Raw genomic sequence first — 22,550 nt, 5'->3', positions numbered from 1 at the left:
AATTAAAGATAGGAAGTTACAATTCTTATGATTCCTTGGTCCAAAAAAAAAAAAAAAAAAAGATTCTGCAAAGTAGAACAGCTCCTACAGAAGAATAAGGGAAATGGTCTTCTAATATGGAATATTTTGCAGTCTGTGAATTTAAAATTTTCCTGGAGAAAATGGACACTATACTCAGTATGGGAATTTTCCTCTGGTAAAACGGGAGACAGAGGTTACATGTCTGCAAATATTGTGCAAAGGTGGTGGGGAGCAGCCAGAAGCTGTTATACCTATTTTGAAGGAAAGGAGGGGTCTGCTACGTATGTGTTTGTCTCCTAGACATCTGATGACAGGACTGAATGCATCCAAAAAAGGGAACATCTCCCTTCTGAATCCACGCAGGATTTGAAGCAGATGTCCAGCCTTGCTGCCCTGTCAAGGCTGAAGCTTTTAATGACATGCACAGAAACAGGATTTATTTAAAAATTATTTAGAATAATAAAAAGTAGGAGTCTAGTTCTTGCATTGTTGGTTGTCAGGTAAGGGTAGTTTTTTGGAATGAGAAATTTGGAGTTAAGTGTCTAAATTCTGCTTACGCACTTTGTGAGTATCCACAAGGAAACTCTTGAATAACATTTTAAAGACGTTAATAAGAGATTAAAAAGGGGTTTTCTTATATGCAAGTATTTAAGACTGAACAGATGCATTAGCAAATGTTAAGTGACAAGAAAGATAGATTTCTAATTCACTTATTAATATGTGCTTCTTAAGCATCTTTCTATTTCAAAGGAAACAGTGATTGAATCCCTATATATTTAATCATCTCTATTTCAGCTCTAATTGTGTACTCACAAGCTTACATGCTTAATCTCACGTTTGCAGTTGATTTGACACTTCCATCCAGGTAACTGGCAGCATTCAGAGGGATGGAGCTGCCTTTGTACATGCTGCAATGTGACGATCTCAATGGAGGAGTTAGAATCCTGCTCAAACAACCCCTAGTTAGAGCAGGACGGGGGATACGCGTCACTCGCACCGTGCGAGTGTTCTCGGGCTGTCCCGTTGTCGCTAAGGCCGCGTTTCCTGTGCGCTCCCCAGGACGAGAGCGGCCTGTGCTTCCCGGCGCGGCGCAGCCACGAGCAGAGCTTCGCCTACCTGCTCGTGGACCCCTGCAAGCGGCACGTGCACAGCCTCTACCACAGCTTCGGCGCGGGCTGCGCGCGCCCCGGGCCCTGAGCGCGCAGCGGGGCCTCCTGCTTCCCTCTGCACGGGTCCAAGGAGGAGTCCCGGCCTTTCCTTAGGAGGAAGCATGTGTTCCTTGGTGTCACCAACTCTGCAGGGTTGCGTGTTTATGGAGATGCTACTAGAGAATTAGCGAGGAAAAAAAAAAAGTTCAAGTTTTGTAGGTTGTTTTAAGGCGTATTCTTAAGATGTTTGTGTGACTTTGCCCTCACGGCATTAGCAATAAAAGCCATTTTTTCTGCTCCTCTCGCCCCTGGTTTTGAACCACGAAGCCTGGGAGGGGGTAGCCAGGTGAGCGGGGCTCCCCGGCGCCATCCGCCCCCTCGGGCCGCTCCTGCTGCCGTTGCGAGCCTGGGCGGGAGCCGCTCCCGTCCCGTCCCGTCCCGTCCGGGGCGCGCGGGGCCTGGAAGCGGCCGTGAAACTCGAGCGCTGTTTGACTGCGCTGCGTGGCGGCCGCGCGGTGCGGGCGGGCGCTCCTGGCCCGCAACGGGAGCGGGGCGGCCGCGGCGGGGGGGTGGGACGGGCCCCCGGCGTCCCACGCAGGGCGGCGGGCGCGCGGGCGGGCGGCCCCCGCGGCGGCGGTGCGGGCGGGCGCGCGCAGACCGCCTCGCTCGAATACGCTGCGGGCGGGCTCAGGAGGGGCGGAGCCGGCTGCGGAGAGTGATTCGGGCGGGCGTAACTAAGAACTTTTGTTTGGCGTGTTGCGCGAGTTTAGTTTCCGCCGCCGGGACGGAGGCGCCGGCCGGGCTGGGCCGGGCTCGGGGGCGCCGCGCGGCCGCGCTTGTTTTGCCACCCGCCGCGGGGTGAGGAGCAGGGGCGAGGCCCGGGGGAGCAGCGGGGCATGCGGGCCCGGGCAGGCGCGCTCTGAGCCGCCGAGCCCCGCGAGGGAAGCGCCGGGGGTCCCGCCGCAGCCATGGATCCCGGGCAGCCTCAGCCGCAGCAGCAGCCGCCGCCGGCGGCGCAGCCCGCGGCGCCGCAGCCGCCGCCACCGCAGCAGCAGCCGCCGCCGCCGGGCGCCGTGTCGGGGGCCGCGGCGGGCGCGGCGCAGCCGCCGGGCGCGGGGCCCCCCCCGGCCGGGCACCAGATCGTGCATGTGCGCGGCGACTCGGAGACCGACCTGGAGGCGCTCTTCAACGCCGTCATGAACCCCAAGGGCGCCAACGTGCCGCACACGCTGCCCATGCGGCTCCGCAAGCTGCCCGACTCCTTCTTCAAGCCGCCCGAGCCCAAGGCCCACTCGCGCCAGGTGAGGGGGGCGCCCGCCCGGCCGGGGGGAAGGGAAAGCGGGGGGGGGGGGGTGGTCGTTCCCTTTCTTCCTCCGGCCGCCCCGTGGGGGAGCCCTGCGCCCTCCTCCTCCTCCTCCCCCCGCGTGTTTGTGCGCGGAGCGCGGCGGGGGGAGGGGGCGGCCGTTGGTGACCGTTGGCTCCGCGGCGGCGGGGCCCGCGGCTCCACATCCGCTGGGCGGCCCCATGGCGGCTCCGCGGGCTGCGCTGCCCGGCCTAATCCCGCCGCGGGCGGGCGGGAAGGGAGCGAGGCCCGTGGCGGCCCCCGCCCCCCGCGCGGAGGTCCCGCTTCCACCATTTCCTCGCCGCGCCGGGCGGGATCCGCCCCGCGGGAAGCGCCGCCGGCCGCCGCGCTCCGCGGCCCCGCTCGGGAGCCGGCCGCGATGCGGGCCGCGGCCGCGCCAAGAAAGTTACAGTGTCGTTATAAAGTGCTGAACTTTGTTGCCAAGCTGTAAAATGGGCTTTATTACTGGCTCTTGTCGTGTTATCTGCGTGGCCGGCAGGAGTTGAAACTTGCTCCAGTGCTGGTGTTCCCGTCGTTAAGGGTCTGTCAGCATTTCCATTATTAAAGCCCCATTTTGAGGGATTTATAGCTCGGCTTCAGGAGTTTACTCCAGGCCGGACCTTTGCACGGCCTCCCTCAGCCGGGGAGTTAATTCATTTTCCAAATACTCGAAATCAATCGGGCCTTCGCCTTCCTAGGCGGAAAGCGAAGTAGAAAGGGGTGGAGCCGCCTCTGTAGCTCTGTTTGCTTCGGAGCTGCCGAATTACCGAGTAAAAACCGTGTTGTTTTGTCAGGGCTGATAGTGTCCTGGGAGCCGCAGAGGATCCGCTGGGAACAAAGTTATCTGGCAGCTTTTACTCCAGTCGGGCGAGTTTGCCACAGTTTCCCCAAGCACACCCTGGTGTACGCGCCCCCATTGCTTGTTGCTGTGTCCTGTTAAATACAGTCAGTGCAGCTAAATGGCTCTCGTGGTTGAAATGCACTGAACTTCTGGGACACTTGTACACTGTGCGCTTTTAAGCGTAGCATTGTCTTGCTTGTGTATGTTGCTGCACATCTGTAATGCATACGGCTTAGTTGGATTATTGTTCCTTGTTACCAGTTGGTAGCTCTTAAAATATAAACTTAAAAATCCAGCCAAGGCTAGAAAATCATTTGTTTCCCCATTGACTATCTTTTAAAGTAAGTTTGTAATTTTCCGTTTTTGTTCATTTGCCATAGAAATTATAGAAAAAAAGTCTTAGGGTTCCCGTAATTCTCTCAAGACTAAAAGCACCTCAAGTGAATTGTAGCTTGCACACTTTATTAAAACATGAATGTAGGGTAGTTCTTTGAAACACATCTCGAGTTTGATACGTAGAGGTTTTTGGTCACAGATAGACTTAACAAAACATAGAAACGTCAGCCTCTGTAAGAACACATAAATGGGGCCTCACGAATGGTGCAATATCCCATGTGAGAGGTGTGGGAAGGGCCAGTATATGCAACTTATTATAGGTGTCCATGTTGTTCTGGTGCCTCTGCAGACGGAATTGATTTGTGAATTTATGTAAAAGTCAATATTATTTGAGCCCAGTTTTCAAAGCTGCTCTTCTGCTCCGTGGTGGACGCCTATTTCTGACGAGGAAGTGCCGTGTACTCAGGACTGGCAGCTTTCTGGTGAGGAGTTTTGTGACTCACTCTGACTGGCAGAACAGTTTGGCAAAGCTTTGCTAGGGATGAACCCCGAGCAAACTGTTTCTAAGCTGCACGTCCCCTTGGAGTGCAGTTTGTGTGAGGCTTGGGAGGTTGTGCGTGCAGGATTGCGTGGTTTCCTTATGGCAGCATCCAGGAGCTGTTCCTCCCTTAGAACTGCTTGGTGGCAGTGGGCAGAGGTCTTTGCTGTTGCTCTCCTGGTGAAATTGCCTAAACCTGTGCAGGGGGTGGATTTAGGGGGTGGCTGTTCCCTTGCCTGCTTTTCGAAAGAAGAGTGGGAAATAAACTCCTCCATCAGGAAGCAGTAGAAAGGTGCAGCCTGGTGATGAGCCAGGCAATGTTCTCTAGTAGGTCTTCTGACTGGGGGCAAGTCTTTCCTTAGACTTTTACTAGGTAGAAAGAGCTTAATTTTTCAAAATAAAACTAAATGCAGTTAGAAAAAACTTCAAGTTCATTTTTTTTGACTTACAGAAGAATTTTTGTGATGCTAATTAACCAACCTACTTTGAGGTTCTCCTGAACGAGCAGCAGCTGCAAAATAAAAAGAACTTTACAGTGGCTAGCTTAGGAATTTATCTTGGAAGACATTTCACTTTATTGGAATCTTTCAGCAAGTGCTTTTTCTTTCTGAAATATAAGAGTCTTAATGGAAATAATTTCACTCCTGACAGGCCAGCACTGATGCGGGGACTGCAGGAGCACTGACTCCTCAGCATGTCCGAGCTCACTCCTCCCCAGCATCCCTGCAGCTGGGGGCTGTTTCTCCGGGGACGCTCTCCCCTTCTGGAGTAGTGACTGGTCCTGGAGCTCCATCTTCCCAGCACCTCCGCCAGTCCTCGTTTGAGATCCCCGACGACGTCCCCTTGCCACCAGGCTGGGAGATGGCTAAGACACCCTCTGGCCAGAGATACTTTCTTAAGTAAGTAAAACAGCTCTGTCTCTGCATTTTTCAATGTTTGATTTTTAGCTAAATTGATTGTGTTTAAGGTATGTATTCTAAATGCATGGCTCTCATTTCCAGTAGGAGATAAGATTCTGACACTTCAGTATTTCTCCCTTTTCAACTTGCTGTTTCTGAAAATTGCATCTGACTCTTTGAATGTTTATCTTATTCTTAATTGAAGAATCTTGTCCATTATATTACACACTAAACCTTAGTGAAATGTGCAGAGATATTTAAACAATGTGGCTGTTGGACTTGTTAGATCTAGCTGGAGTTTTCGTTCAGGTCCAAGTGTGTGTGTGTATATATGTATATATTTTACGATAAAAGTAAATATCTTTGGATACTAGTTGAGTGAGAATATATCTGAAAGGCTTTTTTTTAATAGGTATAGTGGGTAAAGATATAGTCAAAACATTTCTGCCTACTCTGTACTTTCAAGAAAATTAATTAATATATTAATATATATTTATTTGATTGCAGTACTTGGGTCCATAACTCCTGAAAGTCATCTATATTCCCTGCAGTGAAAGGGAAATTGCAGAACTTTTAATATTTTTTTCTATACTGCAGTATACCTTTTTTTTTTCACACAGTGAAATTAGTATCACCTTTTCTATAACTGAGGAGAAGTTACACATGCCAGCCATCTGACGCATAATTCATCAGGGGGTATTTTCTTTTATGCTGTGTAGTTTTCTGAACCAGCAGGAGCCTGTCCTGCTCTCTGAAAGTGCCCACCAAAACACATACTGGGCCATTGAGTATTTCGACTATATTTTGAATGTTTTATTCAACTGGAAGGCTCTAAATTCCATTTTATGTCATTTTCAGGGCTGGGAGAGGGGAGGAGCAGCAAAGTATGTTATTTATATAAAACATGCTTCAGCCAAGTCAAACATCTGTATTCTTACCTTTCTTGCTAAAACATCATTGTTGTTAGTATGTGCATTTGACTGAAGTATTTAGCGTCTATAGCTCTTAAAGCGACACCTGCATTGCTACCTGCAATGAAAATGGAAATTGCTGAACTTTTAAAATGTATTTGTTTGTAGAACGGTAATGTTTTTGCACAGCAAAATTGGCATCATTTTATTTTATTTTATTTTATTTTTAAACCCGATGAGATTACACAAGTGACAGTTATCTGACACTATTTGAGCCTAAAAGTAACTTTTCAGACACTATTATATGCTAAGAATGCAAAAGTGAATGTTAGCTAAAGAGGTTGAAGTTGTATTTATTTCTTTTATGAAGTTTAACAAATAAATGTGTGCTAGAATGTGAGATCTTCAGTGGGCATAGACAGAATTACTTGTAGCTGTGTAAGTCTATATCATATGAAAACTATGGCTCTTTGGGCCTTGAGGAAAGCACAAAATGAGCTTAGAACTGAAAAGCAAACTTTGTTTTGACTGTGCTTGTGAGAGCTCTTAAAGAATAGCTTTTAAAACATGAACAGTGGGTATTTGGTTTGCAAGTTGCACTGTCACAAGTGTTTATTTTTGCTAACGCTTTAGATTTTTTTTTAGAAAATACAACTGCTTAAGACATGCAGAATGTCTTTACACTCTTATAACTGACGATTTAATTATGCTCATTCAGGTGAAAACAGAGGGAAGGATTTGATCTTGGAAAGCTTTTCTACAGTTTCATTATTGCCACAGAAAATCTTTTCCTTTTTTCTGCAAGTTTTTTTTGTCCTTTCTTGGTGTCCTGGTATCCATTTCAAAGGGTCAGGTTTCAGCAAGAACAATAAAGAGCCTGAGCCTGGAAAGTACACACAAGTCTGGCAAACTCATCTGCATGAGCAGGATCGTTTGTTCTCAAGCAGACATCCAAAGTAAATGATTGAAAGAGCTGCTAGCTGTGAAGGATGTGTCTTGAAGGGGAAAGGAGTGGAAACAAACCAGGTTGTTAGGAAGAAAAATAAAGGCTGTACTTTCTGAACCTCTCCCTGCTGGGTCACATGCTGACCTTGGGAGATTTTAAACAGCTTAATGGGCTGTTTTCTTTTGGCTTTCCTTGGGTGATGCTGTGGTATGAGAGTGTCTAATGAGGACAGTTCTGAGGGCTGTGTTCACACTTGAAGAACATTTTTTCTTCCAGAAAGTTGTGTAGTACTGTCCACAGGTGAGATGCACCTACTTCATTGCAGCTCATTACGATTTATAGATGAAAGAATATTTATTTGTATGACCAAGAAATTCAAAGAAATTTAAGAATTACTTTTAAGAAGTAGATGCTTCAGAAGCTGCTTTCAGTAGCTTTTTTAGTGTTAAGTTCTATCTCATACCTACAGGCTTGTTAAAACACGTCTTGTGTAGCTATACATTAAGCTTTTGCTCCGAGAGAGTGAGTACCCAGATTCCTGATGCTGAATACACTTAATATGGTTCCTTGTACCATATGCAGATTTTTGGTCTGTATTCCAAGTAATCAGCTCTTTTTGTAGGGTTGGCTGTGCTGCTCTTTGTTTCCATTTGCTCTGTTCTGTAGCCACTCCATGAACAGTCTGGTAATCAGGCTCTAGAAGGATCTTTGCAGAATAGGTAACAGTATTAGATTTTTTCCAGATGTCAGTAAGCCTTATGGTTGCAGTTATGATAATATCCTATGTTGCAAACAGAATACAAAACTGAGTGCTGTACTTAATACAGTGAGGAATATAGTCTATAATCAGTGGGTCAGGCATTTCATGAGTAGTAGTTCACATAAGGATGAAAAACAGCATGTAGGGGGAGAAAATATCTCTGGTTGAGTAACTGTGTGTGTACACGAGACATGAACACACACACACAGAGTTATTTGGCCAGGCGTGTTTTATATGCACACCAGCCGTGTGCGCATACATACTAAAGAGTGTGAGAGTAGTAGTTTAGGGTCTGATCCAGAATTATTCTTGTAAATCAGTCCATCATCGTGATAAATAGGCTCCTTTAGATACAAATGCCCAACACAGGGTTTGCCAGACACAACTTATTGGAGTTCATCCTCTGTAGGACTCCTGAGTATAATTTTCCGTTAGTGAAAAGGCAGATGACTTCAAACAGTGAGTTAAGACACGCTTGCTACAGCTGGTAAAACTAATTCTGTAATATTTTACTGAAATTGCCACTTAACTGGAGCTCATTAGTTAAGACTTGTCTGGTTAGCAAGTGGTCATAGCTGAGTCAGCGCACGCTGCTGCGTGGGGTTCTGGAGCCCGCTCTGCAAGGAGGACTCGCTTGCCGTGCGTGGAGATGTCATCTGCATCCTGCTAAACCACTTCCTGCTGGCCAGCTGCTGCTTGACATTGCGGTGAACTGTGGAGAGTGACTCCTGCATCGCGCTCTGGGCAAAAGATAATATACCACGGTAGTAGCAGACAGCAGCTTGCAGAAAAGTCCGTGCAACTTGGGCTCAATTTTAGAATTAATATTGTATCTTTTTAACTTGCCATTACTGCAGAGGTTCCCTAATTCATCTCCTCATCTTTCAGTGCGAGAAGTTAGCTGCTTGTCCAGCAAACAGTCTTGTAATTACTTTTCCTACAGGAAGTACTTCTTGCAAGCAGTTTATCAACAACTTCCTATTTTTTCTGTGAAGTGTTGAATGACTTCCTGAAGGAGGCCAAGGTGGTTTTCATTAGTGTCTGTGGGTGTGTTGGTGGTGTTTACCCATCTGGCAGAAACCTTAAAAATGGATTATTGTTACACGCTTCTTAAGTGCTTTGTAAAGAGGTATGGATAGGTGTTGCTTTGGATATTGTGAAACCAAGTCACTCTGAGGTAATGGGGTGTTTTGTTGCTATGTGGTTTTCTTTCTTTTTTTTTTTTTCTCTCCTATGACTCAGTGTGTACAAGAGTATTATTTCATATATGAAAAAACAGCCAACAGTGTTACATTTCTCTTGCCTCCCTATCTAGAACCCTCAGCACGGCTGCCCACCTACTAACTTATGTCCCCTTTCTGCTCTCCTCCCCACCAGCCAAAGTGATCCTGGTTTTGCAAGGCAGAAAATGCCTATGGGATTCTTTGCTGCAGCAGTAGTGTACGTTTTACTAAATGCCTAAACTTACTGGGGAGATGCATGTTCAGAATTATCATTTTGTAGAGTTCTTATGTTTTCAGGTCTATAGTTCAAGCTGGCTTAGCACTAAAAGAACTGTGTTGTTGGAGACCAAAACCACAACCACTTCAACAAGAAGTAGAATATTTTTCTCTTTGTTCAGTTTAATTTGTATTAAGTCCAGTAAATAAATTTCATTTTTATTTTGGTAATTGCCTATTAATTTTCATAATATACTCTTGAAAAAAATTTGTACAGGGAAAAATGGGAAGTGGTGATTTCAGAACATAGCTAAGAAAAGAATTATTGACTCAAATGCTTTTAAAGTGAAACCTACTGATATTTTTCACAATTAAGATTTTTTGGTCTTGGAGGATGGTCAGAGTTCTAAGCGTATATCCTTCCCTCTGCCTCTCGGCCAAACAGTCTTTAAGTCTGTTCTGTGAAATGATTTTTATCAACTATTTTGAATTTGGAGTTGCAGTAAAGATTTCCATATCTTTAAAAGTGGGGAGGAACAGGAAGGGCAAAACCTGCCCATTTGTGCTGCAGCCCTCTGGCCAGAGCTTCCAGGTAACTTAGTGTGTGGGCACAAGTGGCAAGAATGGCCCACACCACTCACTTGAGCTCTTGGCTTTAAGAAAAAAATGGCAGGCATACTGCCGGTTCCTTTGCATTTAATACCCTACAATACAAGGTGATTTTTAAAACAAACAAAAACAACAACAACAAAACAAAACAAAAAAAACCCAAAAAACAGAAGTTTAAGAGATGTGATGAGGTAAAATAAAATTAAAAAGATGTATCTTATTATTTTCTCTTTTTTTTTTTCCCATAAGTATATTGCTGCTAGTTTTCAGACAAAAATGGCTTTGAGGAGAAATGCAGATTGCAGCAGCTAACTGTAAGATAATCATTTAAAATATCTCTGAGGATTTCCTTTGTTATTTTTAATGGACTCTTGATCTGTACCTTTTTAAATTGAACGATAATCAATTTAAATAACCCTGAGTGTTTCCCGTGCTATTTTTAATGGACTATTAAAATAGTCATAAGATCAATAATCTGCTCCTTTTCTCCTTGCAGATGTTGTGCATTTCAGTATACCTTACAATATTGCACACATAGTTCTTATGAATCTCATTTGGTGCCTACTGGCTTATTTATTTAATTTTCTTCCATGAATTATAAAAAGCACCAGATCAGGCCTTTATTGAGAGCTGGTAGTGCTGTGATGGAGCACAGGCCAGCTGTAGAAAATACAGCGTGATGAACATAATTCTTACAACTCTGAGGCCTAACTGAGTACAAGCGCTGGAGAGAAAGTAATGGCATACTTGCAGATATAAGATTGTATTAACACCATTTTCATTACGGTGGGAAAACTTGTCTGTTTCAAGTGGCAAACAACTTCCTTATGGATTTGATCAAAATTACTTTTGATTTAGTTGTTGAGAACACCAGTGTAGTTTTTTTATATATATTTTAAAAATATAATGCTGTTTATAATACCATTTTACAGCATTACTTTCATATCTCCTGGTTCAAATTTAAGATTAATTTTATCTGTGGTTTGAAGTACTTTGAAAAGTATTTATTTAAAACTGTGGTTTGAAGTACTTTGAAATATATTAACAACTACAATCATTGCACAGATCTTTGCTTACTAGTGTTTTATAAAGAAAAATCTTGGAGTCCCTCTGATCAGTAATAAGAGGAAGATTTTTTTCATACAGGTTTAATAAAAATTTATATTTGATACTTTTGCTATTCAGCTTATTCAAGATTGTGTCAGGCTGCCTTTGCCTAAAAGTAGGAGTAGCGTGAAGTTTGTGTGAGCAGTTACTGCCACCATGGAACCACTTGTGTTTGCTCAGGTCTTGACCTCTTCAAAGACAAACAAGAACCCGATATAAATCAGGATGAGCATCTTCTGGGCTGTCCCATCCCTTCCCCTTTCCTCTTCTGAATGCTAAAGATGACAAAGAATTATAGTCGATTTTTTCTCTTTTTTTGGTAGTCATCTGGTTTGTAGCATGGGGTAATCTGTAACCCATCAGTCACATCATGGAAATTGCCACTCAATAGAAAGCAGTAAAAAAGGGTTGTTAATTTGAAAGTTCCCATGGAAGTAAGACAGGTATCACCTCCCAGTTTTTGGAAAAAAAAAATCTAATGGATAAATGTGATTTAGTTCTGACCAGTGCTGTGTGGCATAAGTCATACCTACTTTTGCAAGTTTCATCTCTTACTACCCTATCTTTTCAATCTGGAAAGAGGCAAATGTAAAACCTTCATTTACAGTTTGCTCAATTTCCCTTTACGATTTTGACACAACAGCTGCAAATTCTCTAAAGCAAAGTGGATTTTTCAGTTTATCCATTTTTACAGTAGACTTGCAAGGAGCCCTGGGTGTGCTGAAATGTGACTGTAGCTCTAAACGGGTTCCCATGTAAAATGAAAGCAGAGAGGTTGTGCCTAGTTTGCTCCAAAGAAACATTTCCCCGGATTAGACATAAGGAATTGCTGGATGATGCCCAGGAGAACAAGCCGTGTTACTCAGGACTGAGATACTACACCAGCTATTGAAACTGGTCTGATGGTAACTACTAACTATTTCTATGGGGCTCTTAGCTTAGAGCAGAATCCTCCCCCTCCTCCCAACTAACCAACCCCTTCCCCCATTGAGGTAAACAGCTGTAGAGAAGCCGCCAGCCAAAAAAAAATGTTGCTCCTCTTTTTATAAGTGGCCAGACCCCTGAGTGTTTTTTATCATCACAGCTGGGAATGAATTCAGATAATGTAATTAGATTTAGTTTAACCTTTTGAAACAATTCTCTGTATAAATTTGTTTTCTACTATTTTGGTAAATTGCAACATATTCATATATATTTTTGTACAATACAATCTCAGTTATTCAGCAAAAAGTCGTTAATGGTGGAGCACACGAGCTTGCTCTCTTCTTGTAAATATTGCCTCTTCTTTGAAGTTGTTTGTTTCTTTTTTGGGGGGAGAGGGAGGGTATTTGTTTTTAAGCAGGCTGCACAGGATTATGTAAACCCTGAAATTTAAATGATTTGGTTGCTTCTGTAAACTCTGAAGAGAATTTTACTCGTTTGAGCGCAGCGAATGTCTGCAACTCCCAGTCCCCTGCTGGGAGCCCTGGCAAGCGGACAGGGGAGCGGGCAGCCGCCCTGCAGGGAAGGCGGAAGCGGCTGCAGGGGACACCCAACATCCCGGGAGCCGGCAGGACCTGGAGGCAGCCCCTGCACAGGAGGCTCTGCGGGAGCGCGAGCGGGCAGAGGCTGCCGTGGCTGCAGGAGGGCCTCGCACAGGTCGCTCTCTAAAGCCCATTTCATTGAAGGACATAGCTGGCAATTTGCCAGGTGTTCTGTACTTTTTGTTTGGTGGTTAACTAGGAATCTAGAGCATGGGAGAAGTCTGTCCTTATTATGAAAATGGTCTTTATTAGTTATTTTTTGCTAATTAAGACTGGAGTTTTGGAGAACAGGTGACTTGAAGTGCATGGCTTGGTTGTGTTGGTGTTTCCTCACAGAATGGTTGAGGTTGGAAGGGACCTCCAGAGATCGAGTCCAACACCCCTGCTCAAGCAAGGGCCACCCGGAACACATTGTCCATGGCCTCCAGGAGTGCTTCATGAAGCCCGTTTTAACTCTGGGACTTGCTCAACTGGTGTTTTGGCTGTTTTTTAACTAAGCGTCTGCAGGCCGTGTTTCAGACAAGTATAGCTGGGTTGTCTAAATTGCTTTCGAAGTCAAGCTAATAATTCAAAGCTGCCTCGCGAAGACAGACCTTTATCTTATGCTGCATGTCGGACATGCCAGTTGCCAAGGAAACAAAACCGTCTTGAAAACAACGATGGACTTTGCTTTAATTTCTCTAACGAGACTTTGCTGTGTCATATTGAAAGACCAGATCTCTCTTGTTGAGTCTCATACCTGCTGGTTGGTTACTTGGATCAGTATTAGCAGTAAGTTTAGTTATTGATTATTACATCGGGGTCATGAAGCCTACTTTTTTTGCTGAACTGTTTTATGGCAAAGTCAAACAAAGGCCATTTGCTCCTGCTAGTTATCTCCAAAGGATTCTGATTTATGGAGAGCTTTGCTGGAAGTCTGTCTGCACTATGCTGGAGTTTATTTAAATAGCATTATTGCTTTGAGAATGCCTTCCCCGTCTAATTAACTATTGTGACTGAAATACTAAGTAAACTTTTTCCTTTTTTCAGGGATGTTTTAAAATTGCACATTTATGTCATAATAAAACATTATTTGAAAGCAAACAGACAGGATGTATAGCCAAAATGGAATTCCTTCAGTAAGGAAAAATCCCAGTGCACCGCATGCCATTTTTTAAATTTAATATAGCAGGCATATGTTCTCAGAACTTCTCACTTAAAAGTTTTCTAATTTATTGTTCTTATTTCAAAAATTTGGTTTGCCATTTGAGTCCTCTGTAACTTTATTCTAACATTCATGTAATTTATTTAGAATGCTGAGATGTAGAGTTACAGGATCTTTCTTCCATATTTGCTAAGACCTTTGATAGGTTGATAAACTGATATACCCAGTTTTCATGGCCTTCATGTTCGTTTATGAAGTTTATGTCACAGTCAGACTAAACCGCTTCGGGGGAGCTAAGGATGTAAAATGAGAAGTACTTACAAGGATGTAGTCTGAAGTATGAAAGACCCTTATAAAGAAAAGGTAAAACTAAGGATTAATTCTCAAGAAAGCTATTCTTAGGGTAAAGGCTTTCAGGAATGTAAAAAAAACTTTCTAGGATGCCTGTTATTGTTTGAAACACATATTGATATTTCCCTAAATGGGATGCTGAACAGTTGGAGATGCATGTGTTCCTGTTGTTCAGAAGGGACTGTGCCTGCACTTTTTTGGTCTCTAGCTTGAGTTTAAAATGCATTTGTAATCTGAAATACTCACTAGTGACTGCACGTAGTAAAAGTATCTTCACATCTAGGTTGCTAGACTTGGAAGAATCTTCTGTGCCCAACTTTACAGGCAGTTTTTGCGCGTATGAGGAAAAATCACATGCTTGTAAGCAAAACAAAATAATTTTGCCTTGCTTTTTAGAGTTTAGATGTCCATTGACTATTTTGCTGGTCTTTGGGGCAGGATCTGTTTTGCTTCCAGTCTTGAGGGAAATCATCTAATAATACTGTGCTAGAGTTATAGTACTTTACACATGACCCCTGATAAAGTGAAATGCCTTGTGTTCTAATTTGTATTTTAGTAGATTTTTGAGAGAGATTTTGAGATTTTTTTTTCCGGTTAGGTTGCTAGTGACTTAATTATATGTCTTTTATCATCAGGGTAGGTCACTGCATTTTTCCTACTTTTGTCCCTAACACGTGAACACTTTATTTCCACCTGTGTATGTCACTTTAAGCTCACGGGCTGGAGGAGTTGAACTGGTCTTTCAGGTTTTTACTTCTTGTGGGAAACTTATTCTGAAACTTGAGAATACTTACTATGTATCTTCTTTGAAATAAATCGGGCCTGAAATATTGCCCCTAAATAATTACAAAGAGAGGACAGTAATTTTCAGATTTGAAATCAGATAGCTGTGATAATCTGTATGGTTGTGGCGTTTTGTTTTTGTCTTTGTCTTTTTTTGCTATAATGACTAATAAGTGGGAAAATTCAAATGACTATTTCACAATATCCTGATAAGTTAGTCACTAGCTAAGAATAAGAAAGAAAATGTGAAACAGACTTTAGCTTAAACAGTTCAGAATTAACTTTTCAGCATCCTTATTAACAAGATCAAAGGAAGTACACTGTTAGGTTCTTGACACTGTCAGCTATTTGTACAGTAGAGATTTGTTGTGGAACTTGAACAGCTCTTTGTTTGCTTAGTGAATTAAATGCCAGTTGTGGATGAAAAAAATCATAATTCATCTTAGAAATCGCAATGCCAGTTGTTCAGCTTCCGGTGTTCCGGCTGTGCTCGAGCGAGAGTGTGTTCGGGGGGTGCTGGGGGTCTCTGGTGCTGCAGACCTCTGTGGCTCTTGCTCAGTGATGCCCAAGGACTTGGAGAGGGTGTGTGAGCTTTGAGGCGTCCCGCTCTGCGGTCCTGTTGGAGTAGGAGGGTTGGCCCTTGGCTGTGCCAAGTCTTGCGCTTTCTAAAATGTCTTCAAGGGCTTGTTCTAGGGAACTGAGGGGTAGGATTGGAGCATTTTCTAAATCAAGGTAACAGCATCAAGTAGTTGAGGGAGTTGCAAATGAGGTAAAGATTGCTATTGTATCTGCTATTGTATTTTTTTTTCTTTAAAGAGAAAACTTTAGTAGTGGAATTCATACTGTGTAGACAGTGTGAGCTTTTTTAAATGTTTTTATATGCATTTTGTACAAGATAACCTGTCTGGAATTTATTGGAAGCACAAGATATTATGGTGCTGATACTTCTTACCTTGCCAGTAACTGCACATAATTTACCTATAGTGTTGTAAAACTCTTCACATGCAAGTTGGGTGTGTATTTTTGCCATGATGCTTTTACTTCAGAAGTAATCAAAATAACTACTATCCACCTAGTTCTAAAAATAATATATTTGATCTGTGCTGCCTTCACTTGCAGTTGTGATATGTAGTTACAAGATGAGAGCTTAAAACGCTAACCATTCAGTTCCTTTTGACTGCTGATAAAATATCCAGCCCCACCTACCATGTGCCAGGAGGTTTGCAAGTACTTTCTTTGTCTTTTACTTCAGTCAAGTTACACCTTGAGGATTCTGTGGCTGTGAAAATAAGTAGATACACAACACATTCTTGAGTTGTACGGATATAATCAAATTCTTGAATTACAGCTAAACACCTTTGACCGTTTTGTGAGGTGCAGGAAAGTAAAGATGTGTGTTCTTGAAAGCAGTTACTTTATCAAATTGCTGAGCCTAAAAAAGAAGGTATATCACACTGCAGTAGTCACTGATACAGTCCCATTCCTGTGCTTTGTAGAACAAATGTTTCATTATTTTTGTACTAGTACCTTTTTAATAAAAGGGACTAGTCATTTTTAGTAGGTTTAATATATCACTTGCGTGCTGTTTGAGGTAATATTAGTACTATAAAAAAGTGCATCTCAAGGCTCAGTAACTTTGCTTATGCTGCTTCGCTCAAGCTTCTGCACAGATCAACTGAGAATTTGTTAGTTGCTGCCTCTTATGAATTATAGAGATAATATTTGGCTTTCAGAGGACATTGCAAAGTTAAACTAAAGAATTGAAGATGGCGGGGGTGTTTCCTGTTGGTATAATTTGTGTAATACATCTCCAGCTTACATACATTTTAATGTTTACATAAAGGAAAAAAAATAGACCATGTGTATTTGAAATGGAGACAAGAAAAAGTATCGCTAGCAGTGGTGAGGCAGGAGTCGTTAGGTTTTTCTACCCAGATGTTCATCTGCAGCTCGGGAACAGCTGTTCCAGGCAGGACTCTTCAGAACCTCAGAAGTTATTGGGCCCTTCTAGCATTGCTTTCCTAAGAGAGTTTACTGTCTGCCTCTTGCCAGATCTGGCCATGCTGATTCAGACCAAGGGCTTGTCCAGCCCAGGATCTTGTCTCCATTAGTAAGTCACGAGTAAACTTCTAGGAAGACAGAGAACAGGGCAAGCTTATGTGATACTTCCCTGGAGTGTTCTCGCAGCTTCCAGCTGCCTTCAGCTCAGGAATTTCCTGAGCCAGGTGTGGTTTCTGTCTGTCTGTCTGGTGCTTCTCTCCTCCAAGCCTTGTTGCCCTCTCTTCTTTTGAACCCATGCAAATCTTCAGCCTCTGCAACCCACTGCACAAAGAAACATCTTTCTGTTTTTTGCCTGTTTGTTTTATCAGCCTCATTCCATGGTCCCTCCTGGTTCCTATTTTGGAAGTGACAATGGAACAGTTGATGCTTATCCATGCTGCTTAAGATTAGTGATTTTTTTTTTTTTTTTTAAGCTGAGATGTCTTAACTTGCTAAGAGTTTGAGATAGCTTTTCTTTAGTCACTCCTGTAGCTCTTCTGTAAGTTTCTTCCAGCTTTTGTATGTTATTTTTCAGATGAAAGGCTCAGAGATGTGTTCAACACTTGCTATTCTAAACCCTTCAGCAGAAACACATGTTCAGTGTGTTCTTTCTACTGCCTCTTGCCCCTTCACTCATTAGGGCTTTTCAACAGTTTGTGCAGTCTACACTTGGCCATGAGTAAATTGCATCGTTGTGAGACTCTGCCATGATTCTGCTCTCCTTTTTCCTGCATAGATCCCAGTGCAAGGTGACTGAAGGTCTGGGTCTGTCTGATTTCTACTTTTTTTTTCTTTTTTTTTTTTTTTAAATACTGTTAATTGTATGTTCGTGTCAAGACAGGGCCCATCCTTACCCTGTTGCACCTTCTTTGTTTTCTTAAAAACTCACTCTTCCTAATCAGATCTAATTGTCAGTTTTTGAAAATGAAAGGCTGTTGCTATAGGTGAGCTTTCTGCTGTGTCTCTAGGAGAATATTCCTTATGAATTTGGGACTTCTGTTGGTGCATTCATCTTGAAAGGAGGAGTTCTTCTGTATTCGCTTCCAGCCTATGTCTGGGATCCACTCCAACAAAAACAAAGTCTATTTGTGTGATAGAGATGTTTGTGTTTGTCGTTTAAAAAAAAAATCCAAGAGATTCAATTTTAGAATAATATGTCTCATGGTTGATAGTACATGTGTAGGTAGTGTGGAGTTGTTTTTTGTTTTTGTTTGTTTTTTTCATTGAATGGACAGGTTGCTACATTACTAAGAGTAACAAAGGTATTTTGTTTCTTTGTATATACTCAGTTCCACTAATTCCAGTAATCTTTGTTTTGATGTTGCTTTAGAATTGTCATTCCATACATTTGAATATCTGTCAATACCCTGCCTTACCTCTCAATATCCCAGTGCCAGATACTTGTACTTTATTTTCTGTGCTGGGTAATATGCCTGCATGTCGAGACTGTAAGTAAAGAGTACAGTAGCCAGAAGGAGAGTATTTGGCACTCAGATTTGTGGTTTTCTTTAGATTGCTAACCTGACTTGTAACTGCTCCTGGTTGAAATGTGGTGGTCTGTAGTCAGTCAGCTAAAAACAGCTGATTGTCCAAGTCTATAAGAGAGCGATTCAGATGAAAGTTTTCTTCTTCTGCCAGGGAAGGTTCATTAATTCTCCACAGAGGCTTTAGGCTTGTTGGAATCCTAGTTTGACTGGAAATAACTGAGAGACATGGTTTTACCGAGTGATCTACGTGTGTCTTTTTTGAAGCGCTCAAAAATGAGCTGTGTCTGTTTTCTGTGGTTCCTTGGAAAATGACTCTGCAGTTGAGTCGAGCACGAATCAAGCAAGGATCTTGATAGGCAGCTTGCAGCTAATGATATTTTAGATGGGCTAGAGTTTCTCTTCTAATCAAGTAAATGAAGTGCTATTTTTTAGCTAGGATTAAAAAAAAAAAAAAATACACCTCCCCCCACCCCTAATTCCAAAATTGCCTTGGCCGTTTCATATGCATAGGGCAGTGTGATGAGATTCCACTTTTCATCTCACTTAGCACGATCACTTGGATAACTTGTTCTACACTCTGCTGCGGTCTTGTATGTCCAATTTATGTAGGGATTTGGATTCCTGACATTTCTGACACTGTACGTCTCTTGCTTGCTATATATATGTGTGTATATATATACACACACATACATACATATATATATATAAAAGCTTTGTAGGTTATTGCTTAGTACTGGGATCACATCTAGGCAATTATCCTTCATTTGCTTGAAGTTTTGACATATTATTGGATATGGCAGCACAGTAATCACTTCAACCGGCATATGAAGTGAGTTAAGTTACTTATGTTGTGTGTTAATTCACAGTAGCAGGGGATCCTTTTTAAGATAGAATAAAATGTTTTTTGTGAGATCATCCTCTATATTTGTGTTCCTGGTGTTCTATTATTAAGGATTTTTGAACTAAATAAGGAAATCAGATAAATGCATAGTTGGTTTGGGTTGTTATTATTATTACTTTTTTAAAGCAATCTTTTAACAATAACTTCACAGTTGATTGAAGTACTGGTCCTAATTAAATTTGGGAGGCGGTAAAACCTTTTGTTGGATGTGAAGGGTTTTGAGTATTATTTTTCCTCTTATTTTTTCAGAAGTGTTTCAAGAGTTTTCTGCAATACAAAACCATACTGCTATCATTTCCTATGGATAAGTACATGAATACTATACTGTCCTGCCCTGGGCAACTTTGATTTGTTTGTATTGTCAGCAATAAACATATTTTAGATATCACAGGTTCTTGTTCTTACTGTCTCCTGACCCATGCGTTAATTACTGTGGTCCAGTGTGCAATCTGTAGCTGATACTTAAAGGTTGGCTCTCTGAACTTCTAGCTCTATATATAAATTCAGTTTTGCTGTGATTATAAACTTGATGTGTGAACCAAATCCAACTGAAATAAATGCAAATTTTTATTAACCACCCTTGATATTAAAATGATTTATTGTCAGTGTGGTGTGTATCAAAGTTAATTTGTTAATTAACCTATTTTGAAACTAAATATTGTTGCCTTTGTATAGAATCATTTGTTTTGTTTTGTTTTCCTTGTAATTTATTAGCACTGAAACACTCCAGCTGAACTAGAAAGCTAAAGTAGTTCCTTTTTTTGGATGAAGTTTCAGAGGGAAGATGCTTAGCTTTTGTCACTATACATAGGCTTATATTTTTTAAAATTAAGAAAATTAAAAGAGCCCTTTATGTGATTTGAGGTCTGTTGGGGAATAAGTCTTAATGTAGACAACTTTTAATAAGGGCATCTGAATATTACTTATGAAGATTTTATGCAATTGGTATTAGGAAAATACAGGAAAAAAATGTACCTGGGAAAGCAGATGTCTTGGACATAAAATTTCTATCAGTGGAACAATTCATAACCAATGCAAGTTTTAAAAAGGAAAGGACCTTAACTCAATTTTGTTTGTAACTCTCTGCACCACAGTTGGATGGAGCAGCTCGCAAGTGTTGAAGCACAGCTACCAGCAAAATGGAAGCACAGAGCAACATGCACATCCAGGCAGCACGCGGTGCGAGGGAGGATTTGCAGGGAGACCCTGCATTGAAACTTGGCATTTCCTCCTCTCTCCCTGCCTTATCGAACAAAGTTGCTCCACAAAAGCAATAAGACAGGGGATGACTTAGTTTAGCTCTGAGTAGCAGTGAAGGTTGAGAGTGCTAATTGCATGTTGTAAGTCTATACAATAGTGTGTTGTGTTTTCCGTGTCATAACAAATAGTTTGCTCTTTATTTCCTGTAGTCAAGTCAGTCTTCATCCTGAAGCCTGACAAGAGGGTTAGGCCTGTTTTGCACTCTTTTTTTTTTGCTCAGGAAATACAGGTCATCTTTATTTCTTTCCTTGCCATGGGTATATCAAATAGGACCATGAAAAATACTGCATGTTTGACAAGATTTAGTTGCTCTGGGAAAACAAGAAAGTGCCATATGTGGGTGTAGGTCTGCTAGTAGAGGAATTTGTAGTGACAGTTTGTTCTCATGGAAGCTGATACGAAGCTGATACCAACATCATTGTTGTTTCTTCACCTAGTAGTCCTTTTAGATGTGCATAAATCTCAGTATTTTACAAACTTTATATAAAGTTTGATGCTTTTTAAAATCTCTTCTTGGTTCTTTGTTTAAATAGTTTCTGCAGTCATGGTTAGTCTCAAGCATCAGGGCAAAAATTGAACTGTTCCCTGCAACATGCCGCTTTTTGATTTATGACTTGTTCTTCCAGTCAGTCTGCTTGTTTTAACTGCTGTGCTGTGTAAAACAAAAGTAAACTTAGAATGCTTTAATTAACTTTTCTACTATATGATGACTGAGCAAATAGTTTCAGTGTATACGTTCATTTACAAAAGGATGTGTTCAGCTCCCTTATGAACCTTTTATTTGCCCATATAGTCAGATACATTAAATCAGAAGGTGAGCATTATTCTAAGCAGAAGTTCTAACACTCAAATCTGTTAGAAATAAATGTTGTTAAAATTTGCAGAATATTCGGTATAGAATTTTCAGTTATCGACACAGCCATTAAATAGACAGGTGTAGCACTGTTAGATCTTCACGTTGTGTAAATCTAGTGATAGTTGTGGTCTTTGTTTTGCAAGAGATTTGTGCTTTTAAAGCACAATTCACCAGGTGTGTCCGAGACCTAAATGTTGTAGTTCTAATGCAGAAATGTGTATATTTAACTTTAGTTCAGGTATTTATGAGTAATCTTAGGGAACTACTTGTATTTCTATGTATTTTTATGTAGATTAGCCAAAAATCAACTGGTGGGGAAAAGAGAGGGGGAAAAATCTCTAAGAGTTATATGCTATTTTATGCTCTAGGTTGTGACCTATTTTTTTTCATTTTAGTTTTCTTGGATGCACACTTTGACAATGATGTCTCCTGCTAATAGCAGGAGAGATGACTTTTATTTACTCTTTTTCATAATGCTCTGTATCAAGATGTTAGCCTTTAGATTGTACAGTTAACCACGCCACATTTGTTGTTGTTGATCCTAAGTGCTTCCTCCTTATTGAATGGTTCAGTGTTAATTGTACTAAGATTAATTATTGAAAGTCTAACACTTTCAATCTGTTTCTATTTCAATCTGTTTTCATTCCAAGATTATGTTTTATTTGATTCTAAGAAGTATACTGGGAACTGAATAACACGATGCAGCTTCTCCTTAGTGACAAGAGGAAGAGTTAAGATGATAAATCAGTTAATGCTTTCAGCATTGCTTTTCGAGGCAACCAGTGAGTGTCTATTGGATGCAGTAACTCAACTGCTCCATAAGGAAAGCTTACAACGAAAGCTTGGGGGCTTCAGTCTTTATTTCTGGCTTTGCTTTGGCTTCTTTTATTAAGTCCATCAGTGGTCATTTACTGGTCAGATAGCTTAGTGGTAGAAGAAATTGGCTTCTAAGATTACAAAAGTTGATAGTTATGGTGGGTTTGATTCCGAAAATAAGCAAATATACTCAGTTCTGTTTGCATGTATGAGTGGCGTTATGTTGGTAAGCTGCTTTAATGTACTTCATGCTCAGTAACATAGTTTTTTTGTGTGTTGCAAGCCTTATAGTTCTTCTACTGATTGCTTTGCAAATCAAAATCATGTAACTTGGAATTCAGCCTCCTGTAGTTGTTACTAGTTCTTCAGATTTTAGACTGCATGAAAAAGTCCAACTTGGCTTTAAGATGAGATGGTGCACCTCTACATGGATGTGCCTCCTAGCAATAGCAAGAGAGCCTAGAAGCAACAAAGACTGTTGTCACCTAGTTT

At 41.7% G+C, this 22,550-nt stretch overlaps 1 protein-coding gene across 4 annotated transcripts in view; it reads left to right on the top strand.

Moving 5' to 3' along the window:
- Window positions 1-1,939: 1,939 nt before the first annotated feature.
- Window positions 1,940-22,550, top strand: part of YAP1 (Yes1 associated transcriptional regulator) — an 84,130-nt gene continuing 63,519 nt past the window's right edge. For 2 of the 4 annotated variants that reach the window (XM_088522343.1, XM_088522341.1), the window contains exons 1-2: window positions 1,940-2,470; window positions 4,878-5,125. In XM_088522343.1, coding sequence (XP_088378469.1) covers window positions 2,138-2,470; window positions 4,878-5,125 — 581 coding nt within the window. In that variant the 5' untranslated portion in view covers window positions 1,940-2,137. The remainder of the gene's footprint in view (window positions 2,471-4,877; window positions 5,126-22,550) is intronic. The other 2 variants (XM_088522342.1, XM_088522344.1) reach the window with 2 other exon arrangements.

The sequence above is a fragment of the Tinamus guttatus genome, unplaced genomic scaffold, assembly GCF_059628265.1.
Source record: "Tinamus guttatus ecotype Peru unplaced genomic scaffold, ASM5962826v1 Tinamus_guttatus_pri_ptg000150l, whole genome shotgun sequence".
NCBI lineage: Eukaryota > Metazoa > Chordata > Aves > Tinamiformes > Tinamidae > Tinamus > Tinamus guttatus.
The sequence above is the reverse complement of the archived record's forward strand: the minus strand, read 5'-3'. Positions and strand labels throughout refer to the sequence as shown.